The sequence below is a fragment of the Oncorhynchus gorbuscha genome, linkage group LG03 (genome assembly GCF_021184085.1).
Source record: "Oncorhynchus gorbuscha isolate QuinsamMale2020 ecotype Even-year linkage group LG03, OgorEven_v1.0, whole genome shotgun sequence".
Classification (NCBI taxonomy): domain Eukaryota; kingdom Metazoa; phylum Chordata; class Actinopteri; order Salmoniformes; family Salmonidae; genus Oncorhynchus; species Oncorhynchus gorbuscha.
Genome location: NC_060175.1, coordinates 50,971,242 through 50,989,364, shown reverse-complemented (window position 1 = coordinate 50,989,364; position 18,123 = coordinate 50,971,242). Strand labels below are relative to the sequence as shown.

Genomic DNA, 18,123 nt, shown 5'->3' with positions numbered 1-18,123 from the left:
TTCACTTCCAAAGGTGCTTCTACAAAGTATTGACTCAGGGGTGTGAATATATATTTCTGTATTTAATTTTTCAATACATTTGCAAACACTTCTAAAATCATTTTTTCACTTTGTCATTATGGGATATTGTGTGTAGATGGGTGAGAACCCATTGAATCAATTTTGAATTCAAGCTGTAAAACAACAAAATGTGCAATAAGTCAAGGGGTATGAATACTTTCTGAAGGCACTCTAAGCTTTTCTCATTGTATGGGCATTGTGCTGCACATTAGGCTATATATTAGTATACTGCTAAATGTATTTAGGTTGTCTGCCAGTTCCTATTAATAGGAAAGTAGCTTTTGAGGTCAATTATTTCGAAACCGCCTCTTTCCTCCGATGTAGCAGATTTGTGATTGTTGCTCAGGTTGACAGGACATTTACTATGATGGTTTGGTAATGAAAAAACAAGCTCACTTAGCAATTATTTGTGTCACTATTCCATAACATTGTCCAATATGTAGTTCCATAGAATTAGGTACTGTTGGGAACCTGTGAGTCATTGCAGCTGAATAATATTTAAACTTCTTCCATGTTTGATATGTAGTATCTTCCTAAGAGTTTGTCTGGACCAGGTTTTATGGTGAACATTTGACATTGTCACAGATGATGGAATAGTGATCACTGGCTTTGCATCTATACCTGGTATTGAAATGTGTACAACTGAGCAAGAGTGTCTAGTTTGAGAAACAGACGCCTCACAAGTCCTCAACTGGCAGCTTCATTAAATAGCAACTGCAAAAAAACAGTCTCAACGTCAACAGTGATGAGGCTACTCTGGGATGCTGACCTTCTAGGTAGAGTTGCAAAGAAAAAGCCATATCTCAGACTGGCCAATAAAAATAAAAGATTAAGTTGAGCAAAAGAACACAGACACTGGACAGAGGAAATCTGCCTAGAAGTCCATCATCCTGGAGTCGCCTCTTCACTGTTGACCTTGAGACTGGTGTTTTGTGGGTACTATTTAATGAAGCTGCCAGTTGAGGACTTGTGAGGCACTTGTTTCTCAAACTAGACACTCTAATGTACTTGTCCTCTTGCTCAGTTGCGCACCGGGGCCTCCCACTCCTCTTTCTATTCTGGTTAGAGACAGTTTGCTCTGTTCTGTGAAGAGAGTAGTACACAGAGTTGTATGAGATCTTCAGTTTCTTGGCAATTTCTCTCTTGGAATAGCCTTCATTTGTCAGAACAAGAATAGACTGACGAGTTTCAGAAGAAAGTTCTTTGTTTCTGGCCATTTTGAGCCTGTATTCGAACCCACAAATGCTGATGCTACAGATACTCAATTAATCTAAAGAAGGCCAGTTGTATTACTTCTTTAATCAGGACAATAGTTTTCAGCTGTGCTAACATAATTGCAAAAGGGTTTTCTAATGATCAATTAGCCTTTTAAAATGATCAACTTGGATTAGCTAACTTAACGTGCCATTGGAGTGATGGTTGCTGTTAATGGGCCTCTGTACGTTTATGTAGATATTCCATTAAAAATCAACCGGTTCCAGCTACAATAGTAATTTACAGTATTAACAATGTCTACACTGTATTTCTGATCAATTTGATGTTATTTTAATGGACCAAAAATGTGCTTTTCTTTCAAAAACAAGGACATTTCTAAGTTACTCCAAACTTTTGAACAGTTAGTGTATATATATATATATTTTATGCACTCTATGTCCTTATTTACCCCCAATGTGTCAACAGCTTTATATTCCATTACATTTAGGCATCATGCAGTCATCAAAAGGCATACAGTATAATTCATAAAATAATTAATCAACCGTTGCCTAATGGCTGAAATCATATGCATGTGTTGTCTCGTGAGTGGATTTCATTTACATTGCTTTCAGAGTTTTTTTATTTTCATTTTTACTTCAAGCCTTCTAAAAACTGTGAAAGAACATGAATAGTGAAACTGTTGTAATACTGTAATCATATATTGATGTTGAATGCTTGTAATATTTGGCTCAAAATATCTTATTTTACTTATTTGTTTAATTACTTTCCCCTCAGATCAAAGATTCTCGTATTCAGGGGAGAACATTCCATTCACAAGCAATTGGATGAGAGTCTTATTTGCCCTTGGCAACGGAAGATGATGTTACTATGGAAACAACTTGTGCTGCTATCAATCATTGGTTGCCTTGCAGGTAAGATGTTTTACAACACATTTTATTCAGGAAGAGGTATTTACTATTATAATTCTACAAGCTCCAATATGACTTTTCATTCGAAGGATGATTTATGTTTACATTAACATTGTGCATGTAACAATGTTACTAGGCCTAAATGCTCTCTTTGTTACAAACGAGAAACTGCTCAGCAAACCAAAATCGGTTCTGTGAAAGTTCCCAGAACATTTGTTAGGTCGTGGCAAAAGTTCTCATAACACAAATACTGTCCAGTTGTGGTGATGATTGTAGTATGTTTGTATAAAATCAAATTAAATTGCATTTGTCGCACGCCGAATACAACAGGTGTAGACCTTACGGTGAAATGCTTGCTCACAAGCCCTTAACCAACAATGCAGTTCAAGAAATAGAGTTAAGAAAGTATTTGCTAAATAAACTAAAGTAAAAAAAATAGTAACACAATAAAATAACAAGAAAAGGGCTACATACAGGGGGAACTGGTACCGAGTCAATGTGCGGGGGTACAGGTTAGTCGAGGTAATATGTACATGTAGGTAGGTGTAAAGTGACTATGCATAGATAATAAACAGTGAGTAGCAGCAGAGGTCAATGTAAATAGTCCGGGTGTCCATTTGATTAATTGTTCAGCAGTCTTAGGTTTGGGAGTAGAAGCGGCTAAGGAGCCTTTTTGACCTATAAAACATTTGCCTGGTGTTGCAAGAACGTTACTAAAACACATTTCATCTGTTCTTTAAAGTGTCCCAGAATGTTTCATTAAGTTTTGGGTAAAGTCTGGTGCGAACAATGTATGGACATCACAAAAGATGTTCCCATAACACAAAAACTGTCCAGTTGCGTGGATGATTGTACAATGTTTTGTTAGTGTACAAAAACATTCAACTGATGTTACAGGAATGTTCCCAGAACACGGATGATCTGCTCTTTTAAAGGTTCCCAGAATGTCTAATTAGGTTGTGGGAACAGTCCGGTGGGAAAATTGTGAGAACATCACATAATATATGTTCCCAAAACACAAAAACTGTCCAGTTGCATGCCAGCTAGTATTGCAATGGAACTTTTAGAACCAACGACCCTACATCCATAGATGTAGAACAAAAAGACAGAACGACTAGGTCGCTTCTCTGGCAACCGAACAGAAAGAACGAGTGACCAGCCAGCTTGTGTTGCAACCCTAGATTTGTGTCGGGACTATATCTTGGGGAAGGATGAAATAGTATGAATAAATATGTTAGTAACCCATTGTATAAAAGAGATAATATTTTGGGGTGCAAAAATTTCACCTGGTATTACAAAAACGTTCCCAGAACACATTTCGTCTGTTCTTTAACTGCTCACAGAATGTTTCATTAGGTTGTGGTAACATTGTGGGGCGATAACAACAGATTTGTTCCCAAAAACACAAAAACTGTCTGGTTGTGCTGACATTCAGATAATGTTTGTATCAGGGTGCAGAAAACATTCCTTTAATGTTGCAAGAATGTTGACAGAACAGCCTTCCTGAGTTCTTTAAAGGTTCCCAGAACATGAAATTAGGTTGTGATTAGGTTGTGGGGAAAGTGTAGGTACAGTACATGAGAGAGGTTTCCAAAACACAAAATATGCTCAGTTGTGATGACACTCATACAATGTTTAAGTTAGGTTGTACAGGAAAATGTTGTAAGAATTCAATAAGACCATTTTTATGATGTTCATAACATGTTTGTTTTAGGTTTAGCTTAATATTCCAGGGCCTCCCGAGTGGCACAGCGGTCTAACGCACTGCTACGCAGTGCTAGCTAAATCACTCCAGATCCTGGTTTGATCCCAGGCTGTGTCGCAGCCAGCTACGACTGGGAGACCCTTGAGGCTGCGCACAATTGGCCCAGTGTCTTCCGGGTTAAGGGAGGGTTTGGCCAGCCGGGTTGTCCATGTCCCTTCGCGCTCTAGCATCTCCTGTGGCAGGCTGTGCGCAATGCAGGCTGACACAGTCGCCAGGTGTATGTTGTTTCCTCCTACACATTGGAGCGGTTGACTTCCGGGTTAAGCAAGCCTTATGTCAAGAAGCACTGCAGCTTGGCGGGTTCGTATTTCGGAGGACGCATGGCTTTCGACCTTCACCTCTTCCGAGTCTGTACGGGAGATGCAGCTATCGGACGAGACTGTAACTACCAATTGGATATCATAAAATTGGGGAGGGGACGTAATATTCCATTGATATTCATGCAATATACACAGAATAGTACAAGTACACTTAGAAAATGTTACGTTTAAGTTTTACCTAATATTACCACAACATTCTCAGTATGCAAATTAAAGCATAAAAAAGCAGATTGGAATACATCCCCATTATGTTTCTCTACAGATTTAACGGTAATTTGCATTTGAAGACTATATTGTAGAGACACATGGCATTTTAATTTCATTCATAGGACATTTGAACAGCATTTAATCATCCAAACACAACCATATTTTTTACACTTCATATGTTGACAATATATAGCCATGGCAGTATGGTCACACAGGAGTTCCATGCTTCCTTTTCTGCATTCTTAGATATAACTAACCCAGTGGAATACTGGTAACTTGGTTATTAACCATCACACTCTTTATATGCTGCGTACCCCTAGGCCCATATATAGACTATGAGTACTGATCTAGGTTCACTTTTGCTTTTCAGATCATGAAAAATAAGACAGGAGGACCATATCAAGAACTTCAAAATAGGAATTATATCGGGTGCGTTTTTAAAAAGTTGAACAGCCCATTTTTACACAATGTTTTTTATATATTTTTTTACAGGTAGTCTAAATTCTACATGTCTTTCTAGATTTATAAATCTGGATGAAATAAAGACATCCTCTCTTTTAGTAGAGTATACCTGAGCCTTAATTTCACATTTTCTTTTGTCCCCACAACGATCTCACAAAACTGCTCCCACAAACTAATGAAGCATTCTGGGAACCTTTAAAGAACAGATTAAATGTGTTTTAGGAACGTTCTTACAACATCAGACAAATCTTTTATATACAGGTATGTTATGAGAACATTTGCTGTGAGCTAAGGAATGTTCCGGGAACTTTCACAGAACCATTTTTGGTTTGCTGGGAAAACATTACTGGTACATTGTGTTATTACATTACCTGGAAACCTAATGAGAACTTTGGGGTAATGTTCTGTGGTTGTTGTTACAGATGTTCTGCACAACAGTTTAATGAATGTTAGGAGAACATTCCAAGGATATTTAATTTAAAAATATATATATATTAATTCAAATATTTGGTTCTGAAAAACATTCTCTTAATGTTGTCATCCTAGTGTTAGATACAACCCTAACTATAACTTAATGAGAATCTTAGCTAATGTTCTGGGAATGTTCCCAGTTTGCTGGGTGGTATACCTTTTAGGCAACAGTACTGCAATACCTCTCAATAGAGCACTAGTTTGAAGCCGCCAGTATTACACTGATGTGTGTGCGCTATGTTGTCTCTTTTGTCTCATATGGAAATGTAGGAAATCTAATGCTTACAGTATTCCCTACATCATTTTGAAGTGCTTTGGATATTCTCTAGATTCTGCTTGACGTTATGAACTGAAATGAACCATACTGTGCACTGACTACACAATTCTACAGAATCTGTATTGCATTACATTGCATTAGCCTAGATCTAATCTTCTCTTTTGCTGTTGATAAGAAAGTGATAGAGACACCCACACAGTATTTGCAAGCAACCGTATTATATTTCATAGTGACAAGGTTAAATTGATTAAAATGCAGTTTTTCAGATACGGTAGGCTACTGTTGCCCTTCAGCCATCCCTTGAGCAGCCTACTGCATTTGCACCTCCAGGGACATCTGCGATTCCATTCCTATTCCTGTGTATGACATGTCAGAGATCATTATCAGGATCCTTGGGATGGAACTGCGCCTGCATTTTAGAACAAACCTCCTGCTACACTGGCTCGTTATGCCCTTGTGGTCGCCTGGGATTGGGACAGAAATCCACTCTCTCTCTCTCTCTCTCTCTCTCTCTCTCTCTCTCTCTCTCTCTCTCTCTCTCTCTCTCTCTCTCTCTCTCTCTCTCTCTCTCTCTCTCTCTCTCTCTCTCTCTCTCTCTCTCTCTCTCGTAAGACAACCACAGCAAAGCAGACTTTGAATGTACATATAATGCAGTATACAATAGGTGTGTGCTTTAAGGGGCTCAACAAGTATTCAAAACCGTTTTGAATAGTCCATGGAGATTTATTTGATGTGTTAGTGCTATCTTACTGTTGAGGAATTTGTTTTCTCTATTTCTGACACACTGTAAAGTTGGAATGTTTTTACCTTATATTCTCACTACTTGATTTCAGAAATCATGTCAAATTATTGCCTGACAGATTGTGGTGAGATGTATGTACATCGATGTGCATACAGTATGTACAAAGACATAAAGCCATAGTTTGAATCTAAGTTTAAGGACTTCGAATCATAGTTTGTGGAATCCACAGCCTACTGGATTGGAAGATGGCAGATAGCAGGTTAACACTTACTTAATGACCTTCCTTTTTGTATTAAAAAAATGTAAAACTATGTTTGAACAATACCCTTATAAAATATCATGATTTAAGAGGGTTGAAATTTGTTTCAAAGTTTGGCAACTTTGTATAATACTATACATTAATATTAGTGGATCGTTGCAGCAATGTTTTAAGAACTACTTCCATGATTGTTAAAGTATGTTTTTAGAACATTATTGGAACGTCATGTCATAACATTACAATATAACTTTATAAGAATCTCACAGAAATGTTTGTTGTTTGTTGCTATACACTATATATATAAAAGTATGTGGCCACCCCTTCAAATTAGTGGATTTAGCTTTTCCGGCCACACCTGTTACTGACAGGTGCATAAAATCCAGCACACAGCCATGCAATCTCCAAAGACAAACATTGGCAGTAGAATGGCCTTACTGTCTTCAGTCACTTTCAACGTGGCACCATCATAGGATACTACCTTTCCAACAAGTTAGTTCATGAAATTTCTGCCCTGCTAGAGCTTCCATGGTCGACTGTAAGTGCTGTTATTATGAAGTGGAAACATCTAGGAGCAACAACAGCTCAGCCGCGAAACGGTAGACCACACAAGCTCACAGAACAGGCCTGCCGAGTACTGTAGCACGTAAAAATCATCTGTCGGTTGCAACACTCACTACCGAGTTCCAAACTCCCTCTGGAAGCAGCGTCAGCACAATAACTGTTTGTCGGGAGCTTCATGAAATGGGTTTCCATGGCCGAGCAGCCGTACAAAAGCTTAAGATCACCATGTGCAATGTCGGCTGGAGAGGTGTAAAGCTCACCACAGTTGGAAAAGCATTCCCTGGAGTGATGAAACACGCTTCACCATCTGGCAGTCGAACCAACAAATTTGGGTTTGGCGGATGCCAGGAGAACGCTACCTTCTCAAATGCAAAGTGCCACTGTAAAGTTTGGTGGAGGAGGAATAATGGTCTGGGGCTATTTTGCATGGTTCAAGTTAGGCCCCTTAGTTTCAGTGAAGGGAAATCTTAACGCTACAGCAATGACATTCTAGACGATTCTGTGCTTCCTACTTTGTGGCAACAGTTTGGGGAAGGCTCTTTCCTGTTTCAGCATGACAATGCCCCCGTGGACAAAGCGAGGTCCATACAGAAATGTTTGTTGAGATTGTTGGGGAAGAACTTGACTGGCCTGCACAGAGCCCTGACCTCAACCCCATTGAACACATTTGGGATGAATTGGAAAACCGACTGAGAGCCAAGCCTAATCGTTCATCATCAGCACCCGACAACATTAATTCTCTTGTGGCAGCATGTCACCGCAGCAATGATCCAAAATCTAGTGGAAAGCTTTTTCAGAAGAGTGGCCAGAAGAGTGGAGGCTGTTATAGCAGCAAAGGGAGGACCAACTCATGCCCATGATTTTGGAATAAGATGTTCGACGAGCAGGTGTTCACATACGTTGGTCATGTAGTGTAGGTATTAGTGCATTGATATCAACATTAGCTGAATTTGATTTATTTACGGTGGGAAATACACATGCGGAGATCATCCGTTCACCCACAACGCATCTCACAAAGACACAGAGGTTGGAACCAAATATTTGCAATTTGGACTCCAAACCAAAAGACACATTTCCATTAGTCTAATGTCCATTGCTCGTGTTTCTTGGCCCTAGCAAGTCTCTTCTTATTATTGGTGTACTTTACTAGGGGTTTCTTTGCAACAATTTGACCATGAAGGATTGCTTCACACAGTCTCCTCTGAACAGTTGATGTTGAGATGTGTCTGTTACTTGAACTATGTGAGGCACTTATTTTGGGCTGCAATTTCTGAGGCTGGTAACGCTAATGAACTTATCCCCTGCAGCATTCCTGTGGGGGTCCTCATGAGAGCCAGTTTCATCATAGTGTTTTATGGTTTTTGCGACTGCACTTGAAGAAACGTAAAATGTTATTACATTTTTCCAGATTGACTGACCTTCATGTCTTAAAGTAATGATGGACTGTCATTTCTCTTTGCTTATTTGAGCTGTTCTTGGCATAATATGGACGTGGTATTTTACCAAAAAGGGCTATCTTCTGTATACCTCCCCTACCTTGTCACAACACAATTGATTGACTCAAATGCATTGAGAAGGAAATAAATTCCACAAATTAACTTTTAACAAGGCACACCTGCTAATGGAAATGCATTCCAGGTGACTACCTCATTAAGCTAGTTGAGAGAATGCTAAGAGTGTGCAAAGCTGTCAAGGCAAAGGGTGGCAATTTAAAGAATCTCAAATATAACATATATTTTGATTTGATAAACACTTTTTTGGTTACTACATGATTCCATATCTGTTATTTCATAGTTTTGTTATCTTCACTATTATTCTACAATGTGGAACTTTAATGAATAGGTGTTCTAAAACTTTTGACCGGTAGTGCATATGAGAGTTATGCAGAAATGTTCACTGCGTGTTGTTTTGAATGTTTTGGATGATGTCTCCATGAACATTAAAAGAACATTCCTGCACTGTTTTCTCAGAACCAATTTCATTGAATCCAGACATAATTGCTGAAATATGTTGAGGGAATATTTTTGGAACATCATTATGTCATAACGTCACACTGGAACTTTATTAGACCATTGTAGGAATATTCCCTGCTTGTTTTTATGAGTGTTTTGAATATAACATAAATATCCATCTACATTAGCAGAACGTTCCTGTAATGTTTCCTCGTAGCCACTTCGATTGACCCGTCGCTAAGTCCCACCCATAAGTTTTGGCAACCAATCGCAGTGCTCCAATGGATAGCAATTGTTTTCGAGTCTGACACCTCTGACAGCTCATCTTTAAATCGTCTGAAGGCAAATGAGGGCTATGGCAAAAACTGAGAGTTTTCTTTTAAAAATACATGTTTAAATTGATAAATAATTGAACAATGCACCAGGAGTAATTATTAATGTGATTCCTGAGATGCATTATTTTTTTTAAATCCGAAATTATACTTTTGTTACATTGTTTGCCAGCTCAGCTCGTTAGCCAACTCTCAGTCTCTGACCACCAAATGTAGCTAGCTAGCCACTTATTATAGTTTGTTTTCTCAAAATGTATGTTAGCTAGCTAAGTTAGGAATGTTATTAATACAACTCCCATCTGCTGTCGACATCAGGATACGGTTTTTGTGCAATAGTTCCAAAAGTGGTTATAGCTTTGACTGCATGCTAACAATGAATTCAGAGACATTCAATGGCTAGCTACACTACAAACATAATTTGACCAGGTTCCCATAAAGCATTTGTAATGACAGTCCACCACAACATACCCAAGAGTTTCCAGATTTAGCAAAGGGTGATTGATCTGTGTTCAATTATTTGTTTAATTAGAAACCGTTTCATTGGTCTCAAAAGAAGAAAAAAAACACAGTTTGAGGTTATTGTGAGGGGATTTCGCCAATGGTTGAATGGGGAATTGGTCTTCCTGGAAAAATGTTGTCCAGGTTTGCAACAGCAACCAAGGGGGGCTGGGCATAGCAAAGGGTCAATTGATTTTGTTACAGCAGTATGTTCTAAGAACATTACTGGAACATTGTGTTATTACCTTAACCTTAAGAGAATGTTCTATGGTAGTTTTTACAGATTTTGTGAACAATATATTTGTGAATGTTAGCAGAACATTCCAATGATATTTTCATTTCCAAAATGTTTGGATTTTTTTTTTTTTTGGTGATCAAAAATGTTGTCTCAAACCCTAACAAGAACTTAATAGGTATATGTTAGCTAATGTCCTGTGAATGTTCCTGGTTTGCTGGATTCACACAGGTGCAATCATGTGACTAACGTTTCAACGTCACCGAGATTTTTGCAGTGCTCAGATTTGTGCCAACATTGAATAGTTAGGCCAACATTGAAGTTTTTCATGGATTAGCTATTATAATTATTTGGGTTAGTAGCACACTATTTAATCAAATAATGGTTTCCTTATGTCTATTCCAAATCAAATATTTGAATGGCCCTGTCTCAGTCGTACCGTGTATTACCATGTTGCAATCATAGACATGATTTTAAAAAATGCTAAATTGTCACTAGTTTTTTGTCAGGATTCACAAGTTTTCACTGTCTACCTGTTTGTTCAGACTAATTTATTAATTCCGTGTTAGATGGCTGAAATGTCACACATTGACAAATGTCAATTGTTAAAGGCCTGAGTATTACAGCCTGTGTTGCTTTTGTTCTCCAGCTCATGCACAAGATGTCCTGTTCCAAGGGCCAAGATGGAGGACAGAGCCCAGTGACCTCATTCTCCCCATCAACTTCCCTGACCAGGAAGCTACCATTAGATGTGAGGCAGAGGGGAACCCCACCCCACAGTACAGGTAAATGATTCCACCAATCTACACTATAATTCCACAATTCAGTGTGGAACTGCCGTTAGCTACCATTTAACATGGATGTTTAACCAAATATTCAGTCGCTCTCTCTCAAGGCAATCAAACAGGATACTGAGAGCATTGATTGGTATTGATTTGGTGGAGAGCGATACACATTGGGCTTACCATAGTAGCAGTAGAGATACTGTAACAACCAAGAAACAAGATTCACCTTTCACTGCAGTTGGCTAAATCAAGGTTACATATAGTGTTTCTTGGTAGTCTTAAACAAATCTACTTTGAAACAAAAGTACACACCTCACAGGGTATGGGCCAAAAATAAGAAGACACCTGTTCCATGTCAGATATGGAGTTGTAAAAATGTATTCCATTTTGAGTTTGCATCCCAATATTACACTTTATATACATTACAGAATACTGAAATATAACAAACCATTTGACATAGAAACACCAGATTTTCTGCGTAAAAAAAAGTATAATATGTTTATTAATGATTCAATTATGACATATGAATAACATTCCACCCATGAGGACACTGGGTCATTTGACTGCAGGAAAGGGGTACGCAGACATTTAACCAGACAGAGAAACTGATTCATATGGTATGCTCATTCCAAAAAAAAACTAAAAGCTGTAAAATAATGCAGGCTTTGAGCTATGATTTAGATTTAGATGGGAAGTCAGACAACCATTAGCTTATAAATACTTCAGAGATATGAGTCTAGTTATCTTTATTACAGATCTTATTTTGGTTGCTCTAGGATTGAAGCAAATGTTTTATAATGTGCTGCACTGCTTAGGAAATCATTAGGAATGTAGGGAGATTTCAGTTACTAATTCTACTCTAGATTCTCTGATATCCCCCCGGTTATTCCCCGGTGGTAAGTCTGCCTGAAAATGGCAGCCCGCGTTGTTTTGGTGGTAGATTGTGTTTCGTAGCTTGGTCAGCATCATGTAAATGCACAGCAGGCAGTCGAGAGAGGTAATAACCTTGTGAGTGACATTCTGTTAAATGCTTACATTTCCTCTAATGCGTATGTGCTGAAAACATGGGTCTTAGAGCAGCAGCAGGGGGTATCATTATACTTGTTGTGCAAGCTGAGCAATCCAAGGATGAGCTGCACCATTACAACTTGCACTAACTATGAAAAAGAAGCAGAGTGGACGTGTTCTCACCATCAAACTGAACAATTAGGATTGTTCTTTTTTATTCTTTTTCTTTTTTACTTAAGTGTACAGGGAAAGCATAGATCGTGGGTTATGATTATGTGTGATAAAATGTGGTCTAGTCATCTGTGCCACAAATTGGAATAACCCTCGAATGCTGTAAGTAGAAGCCTCTAGATTTTTAAGTGCTGCGCAAAAGTTTCCTACATTAGTAAAGTAACAGTGATATGTTTTCTCTTGATTAATATTGGATGTATTGGAACGGATAACACATTAGTCATCATAAGCAATTGCAAATATTATGATTGTTTTCATGCAGGCTAATAACACTCCATTTAAGTGTGTCTAATGAGCTATTTCACACGATTAATGTTATTTGTAAAGTCCAATCCAAGACTAATTAAAGACAATCCAAGCTTTCGTTGTGAAATGGATAGAACCAAGTCGATCAAATTGAAAAGTTGGACTTCAAGCACCCATTTTACGTAAGATAAGTATGAATGCAGAGCACATATCTGAGTAGAATTGAAGTGAATCACTTTATTGAAATAAACTCCCATGGCAGGGGATTGACGTTTATGGGAATACTTTTAAAGACACTGCATCGTTTAGTCCTTGGACTCACTGCAAGTAAAGGGATCATTTGTGGATTGATTTGGGTTGCACCAGAGTGTATGTTTGACACTGACTGCTCTTGACTTGTGTCCCCTCCGGCAAGGAGAGGACTTTTGTCTTGATGATTAAAAGTGAAACAGAAATGTTTAGCAATACATTTCCCAAACGCAAAAAGAACTCACGACCTCAAATGCCCCCAATGAGCTGCCCGCGCTGTCCCTCAGAGCCGCAAAGGGACAAGCTTTGATCTCCCACAGGGAGGCATCAACGAACATCAGTCAATTTCTAGTGAAATTATACTGGAATCACAAGATTTGTGAGTTTTTTTCAAGAGCTTCACTTTTTTCAATTAATGTCAAAGTAACCAGCTCATATCACTCAAACAATGCTCCTTAGTACTGTCTTTCTTCTTTATCTTTCATAAGCAGTCCCACACAACTCCACACTTGACATCACTCCACACCACAGCGCATGTTAAAGATATTAGTACTTGATCTGTTACAGTAGGGGTAGTTTTTCTCAATATGGTTGTCACATTTGATTTTCTTCCTTGACAGTGACCCATAATGAACACTACATTGGGCAGTGTGTTCTGAACTTACAGTAATGTACTGTAGAACCAAGGGCATAGTGGCCAATGGACATCAAGCATTCATTTGTGATGTTCCCTGCCCTCTAATGTGAAATCTGGGAGATGTTGTCACGTCTCTTAATTTATGTAATAGCGCTCCGAGGACACGTTAGGCAATTTGAGTTTCTCATTTAGTCTGGAAGCTATCACAGCATGGAGCCTGAGGAGAGAACTTTGCATCTCCTGCCCTGACAAAGTCGCAGACTACTGAAATATTAATTCTTCCATTTCAAATACAACCATGTTCAATGATGATATTCAGTAATATCTGATGAGCTGTTAGTCTTATTCTCTGCCAACCTTCCGGGTTGAGACCAAGGGCCCTCTTTCTCCTGGTCAGCAATGGGTTTTTTTTAAGGGCCAATATTAGCTGTGTGTGTGTTTGTCCTCAGGGGAAAACAGGTGAGGTGCGTGGCTGGAGACAGCGCTGAGTGCGGCACCATTCCCTGCCTGTATTTGATGAAGAGGCCTCATGCAACATTGATGTGAACCTCAAGGTCGGCCAGAGTTCATCCAGACCATGCCATGAGCAGCCCACGGCCTGGAGGCTGTAACAGGCTAGGAAAGCTAGAGGAAATAAGGGAGCCATTAGTCTTTGTTGTTGTTTAGGAACCCTACTGTCTGGTGTGTTAAATTCCCCCCATTCACTCTATAAGGCTCCACTAATGCCATGGCCCCAGAGAAATTGTGCTTTTTCGAAGTGCTGTTTTTCCATTTTTGTGAAACACTTCAGTTGGAGTCCTCATCTGTGGATGAGTTAAGACCTGAGGGGGCAATGAAAAGGAGATGAGACCACTACTGTTTAGAATGCAGAAAGATTTCCATGGTGTTGGAGTGCTCATTCAGTTCCTCATTAGTCCTGTGCTGGCAACAGGTTTGAGGGCACAGACTCCTATACAGGTCAGAGCATGCAGTTTGCAATAATCATATACTCTCACAATACAATATAATTGGCGCCAGCTGTCTTAGTTCATGTTTTTGACACCATATTTGAGGCTTTGCTCACAACCTCACAGCTGGTAAGAAGCATTTTATTGACTGTTAGAGAGAAGGATACACATCACTGCATATGACGATGATGGTGATGATGATGGTGATGACTCAAATACAATATGACTAGGCTCCCATGGATAATTATAGTTTGCATAGTTGATAGTAAAGGATCGTTATGTCCGCATGGGCCTTAATTGGTGGCGTGATCATTTATTATGAGGACAATGTGGAATATCAGTTATATTGGTTCAGGTTTAATAACTCCACATCTGCTTATGGGTGAATTTACACCAGCAGCAGCACTGTGGTTTGCCCTCGTTGTTTGCTCCTACTCTCATGGAATGGGTGCTATGTATGTGACTGGTATTTGATGCTCTATCACCTAGCCTTCATCCCCAGCGGGGATTCATACCAGGCCTTTTCTGGTGGCTACTTAGTGTTGGCAGGTGAGAGGTGTCTCTGACAGCTTGTCCCACTGTTCAAATGGAGCTGAGGCTTGCTGTTCGAGGTGTTGCGGCTGCTTCTGCTGCTTCTGCTAGATGGGATGGCTGGCTGTGTCGTGCGTAGACACGCTCACACCCAGCAGAGGCAGAGCCCAGCCATCTGCTCCAGGGGTGTCTGATCTGCTCAGCCTGCCTACCGTCCTCTCCCATTAAGTTCAGATATGCTGGGGTGGCTGCGAATACATCCAGCAACCCAACCCCCCCTCTCCCGCTCTCCTTTATTATTTTACACGTCCGATCCTTCGGCTAGGCTGTATACGCAGTGTCACCTCTGCTAGGAAAAAAATCCGGAGGGAAACACTGGTTTACATACGATAACAAAATGGATAATATCAGCCATTTGGAACATGCATAAACAAGATGCTCTTTTAAAGGCAATTGAGATTGAATATGGCATCAAATTGCCTTGTTTGAAATGTTTGTATGTGTGCGCCCAGGAAACATAGTTTTCATCACATAACTTCAAACATTTAAACAATTATTTTGGTGTCTGGAATGGTGACAAAATAAGTTTGATTAAGTGAAAGCCGCACTGAGATAGATGAATAATGCAGGCGACAACATGAAAGACAGCTATATCTTTTGTAGTCTGTCAGACGGGAGTCTGGGGAAAGTCATGGCTGGTTTTAAGGCTGTGTGGAGCACCACTTTCCCTGCTCGTTAGTTTGCTGAAAATAAAAAAATATTGATCCCCCCCCCCATCATTGAATTGTCATTTCACGGTCCCAAATTGCATTGCTCAAGCTAGCTGTCTCCAAGTCTTATCCGAATCATGCCTAATTTCTTGCATTCTTAAGTGGAAAATAATCTATACTTATCATGCCTCTCAGCTTTGTTAACTTTGGAAAAACAAAAAAATCATTTCCCCATTTTGTAAATTGTTTATTGCAACAAATCATTAGAGTAGTAAATAGTCCAAATCATTAGAGTAGTAAATAGTCCAAATCATTAGAGTAGTAAATAGTCCAAATCATTAGAGTAGTAAATAGTCCAAATCATTAGAGTAGTAAATAGTCCAAATCATTAGAGTAGTAAATAGTCCAAATCATTAGAGTAGTAAATAGTCCAAATCATTAGAGTAGTAAATAGTCCAAATCATTAGAGTAGTAAATAGTCCAAATCATTAGAGTAGTAAATAGTCCAAATCATTAGAGTAGTAAATAGTCCAAATCATTAGAGTAGTAAATAGTCCAAATCATTAGAGTAGTAAATAGTCCAAATCATTAGAGTAGTAAATAGTCCAAATCATTTGATTGTTTTGCATTCTTTGACTTCATGCTATCTGGGAATTTAACTTAGCTGCTGATGGATGTTTTTAAAGAAGTTAGAAATAGGAATTATTATGCTCAACCCATAACTTCACATGCAACGTATTTTAGATCAGTAATATAAGATAGATGTGATTTTGTTTTTTACATAATACAATTATGTACAATATTAACAAATAGACTACACAGTGTTTCAAAGGCAACTAGCTAACCCAATACACAATGAAAAGTTTCACGCTCAAAATACCAAACAATTGCAGCGTGATTATATCCCATATCTTCATTTGATTCAATTGTCTTTATCAAATCGATCCATGTGATAAATGTTTGTGCATCTCCAGAGGCCCGGCTGCTGATTGTGTTTACGTCTTTCCAGATGGTCGCTTAACGGAACACTTATTGATCTGGGGAGTGACTACCGGCGTCACATGTCTGGGGGCAACCTGATCGTTAACCGTCTGGACAGGGACCAAGACACGGGGATATACCAGTGCACTGCCTCCAACACATGGGGGACCATCCTCAGCCGCAGAGCCACTCTGAAATTTGCATGTAAGTGACCGGGCTATCTCTAGCACGTTATAGGGGAGGGGTGTGTGTATGTATGTGTTTGTGTGCATGTGTAACCCTCTCACCAGGCTCCAATTTGACTCTCACGATATTACCTTACATAGAATATCTCAACAGCATGGGATGTTAGGTGAGAAGGACATCTCCAATAAGAGTCCCTATTGTAAAGTATCTAGGGTGATGACAATTTGGGTAATAACTTCAGATTATAGGTTTCTGTTATTGTATCAGGATAGGCCATCCCATGCATTCAATTACAGTGAAACAGTAAATGACTCCACCAAGGCAACATACATAAGGTTCAAAATGTGTATTATTACATATGCAAAGCACCACATCAAAATAAATAAAAAATAATGAACCCCAATGAGTCGTGCACAACCCATGTCCAAATTATTTCAAGCTTGTTTAACCCGTTGGTGCGCGTTGGAGCTCAAAAAATATGACGGCACACATAAAGGCCCAAAGCAACCCACAGTGGTTACTCACTACTCGTAGATATTCCCTCAGTGAAGTATGGCAGTTCCTTTCAGGTTTCCTCACAAGATCCACAGCAAGCACAGCTATCAATGCAGACAGTACTCTTTAGCAGTAACCGATATCCCATGGGAACATGAACTCGTTATACTTTCCCAAGCAATTCTCTCTCGGTTTCACACGATGCTTGGCTAACCTCAAGGCTGTCAAATACCTCCACGATGAGACTGTAGCTTCAGTCTTTACTAAGTTTTTCTTAACAAAATTATAACAACTCTCTTATAAAATAAAATCGGTATTTCCCTTCAAACTCGGTAGGTATGGGTTTTGTTCTATTTTTATCGTATTCTTTTAGAATTCTTCTTCACCAACGGTCATAATGTAATGTTCATCCTTTTCTCAACGTCTCTCTCCCTCTCTTTTTTCCCAGGCCTCCCGCTAACCAGGTCCATTCTCCCATTGGCCACAGCTTATCAAGTGACCTTATTGGTCAAAACTTATACTTAAAAGTAAACCAACCTATTCACTTATACATTAAATAAATATTTATTCAAAAGAAGTGCATTAACAACATTACAATTCGGGAGCAATTCAATCACCTTTTAAATATAATACCAAATTAATTATAGCAAATAAACTCAATACTTGGTTTTAACAAGAATAAACTCAATACTTGGTTTTAACAAGAGTATTACACTTGCAATTGTGCACGCATGTTTGTGTGTGTGTGTGTGTGTGTGTGTGTGTGTGTGTGTGTGTGTGTGTGTGTGTGTGTGTGTGTGTGTGTGTGTGTGTGTGTGTGTGTGTGTGTGTGTGTGTGTGTGTGTGTGTGTGT

The 18,123-nt window shown here is 39.1% G+C and overlaps 1 protein-coding gene across 1 annotated transcript in view; it reads left to right on the top strand.

Annotated features, from left to right (window-relative positions):
* Nucleotides 1-18,123, top strand: part of cntn3b (contactin 3b) — a 69,577-nt gene that overhangs the window by 17,264 nt on the left and 34,190 nt on the right. The window contains exons 2-4 of the mRNA XM_046342817.1: nt 2,050-2,186; nt 10,914-11,049; nt 16,618-16,793. Coding sequence (XP_046198773.1) covers nt 2,132-2,186; nt 10,914-11,049; nt 16,618-16,793 — 367 coding nt within the window. The 5' untranslated portion in view covers nt 2,050-2,131. The remainder of the gene's footprint in view (nt 1-2,049; nt 2,187-10,913; nt 11,050-16,617; nt 16,794-18,123) is intronic.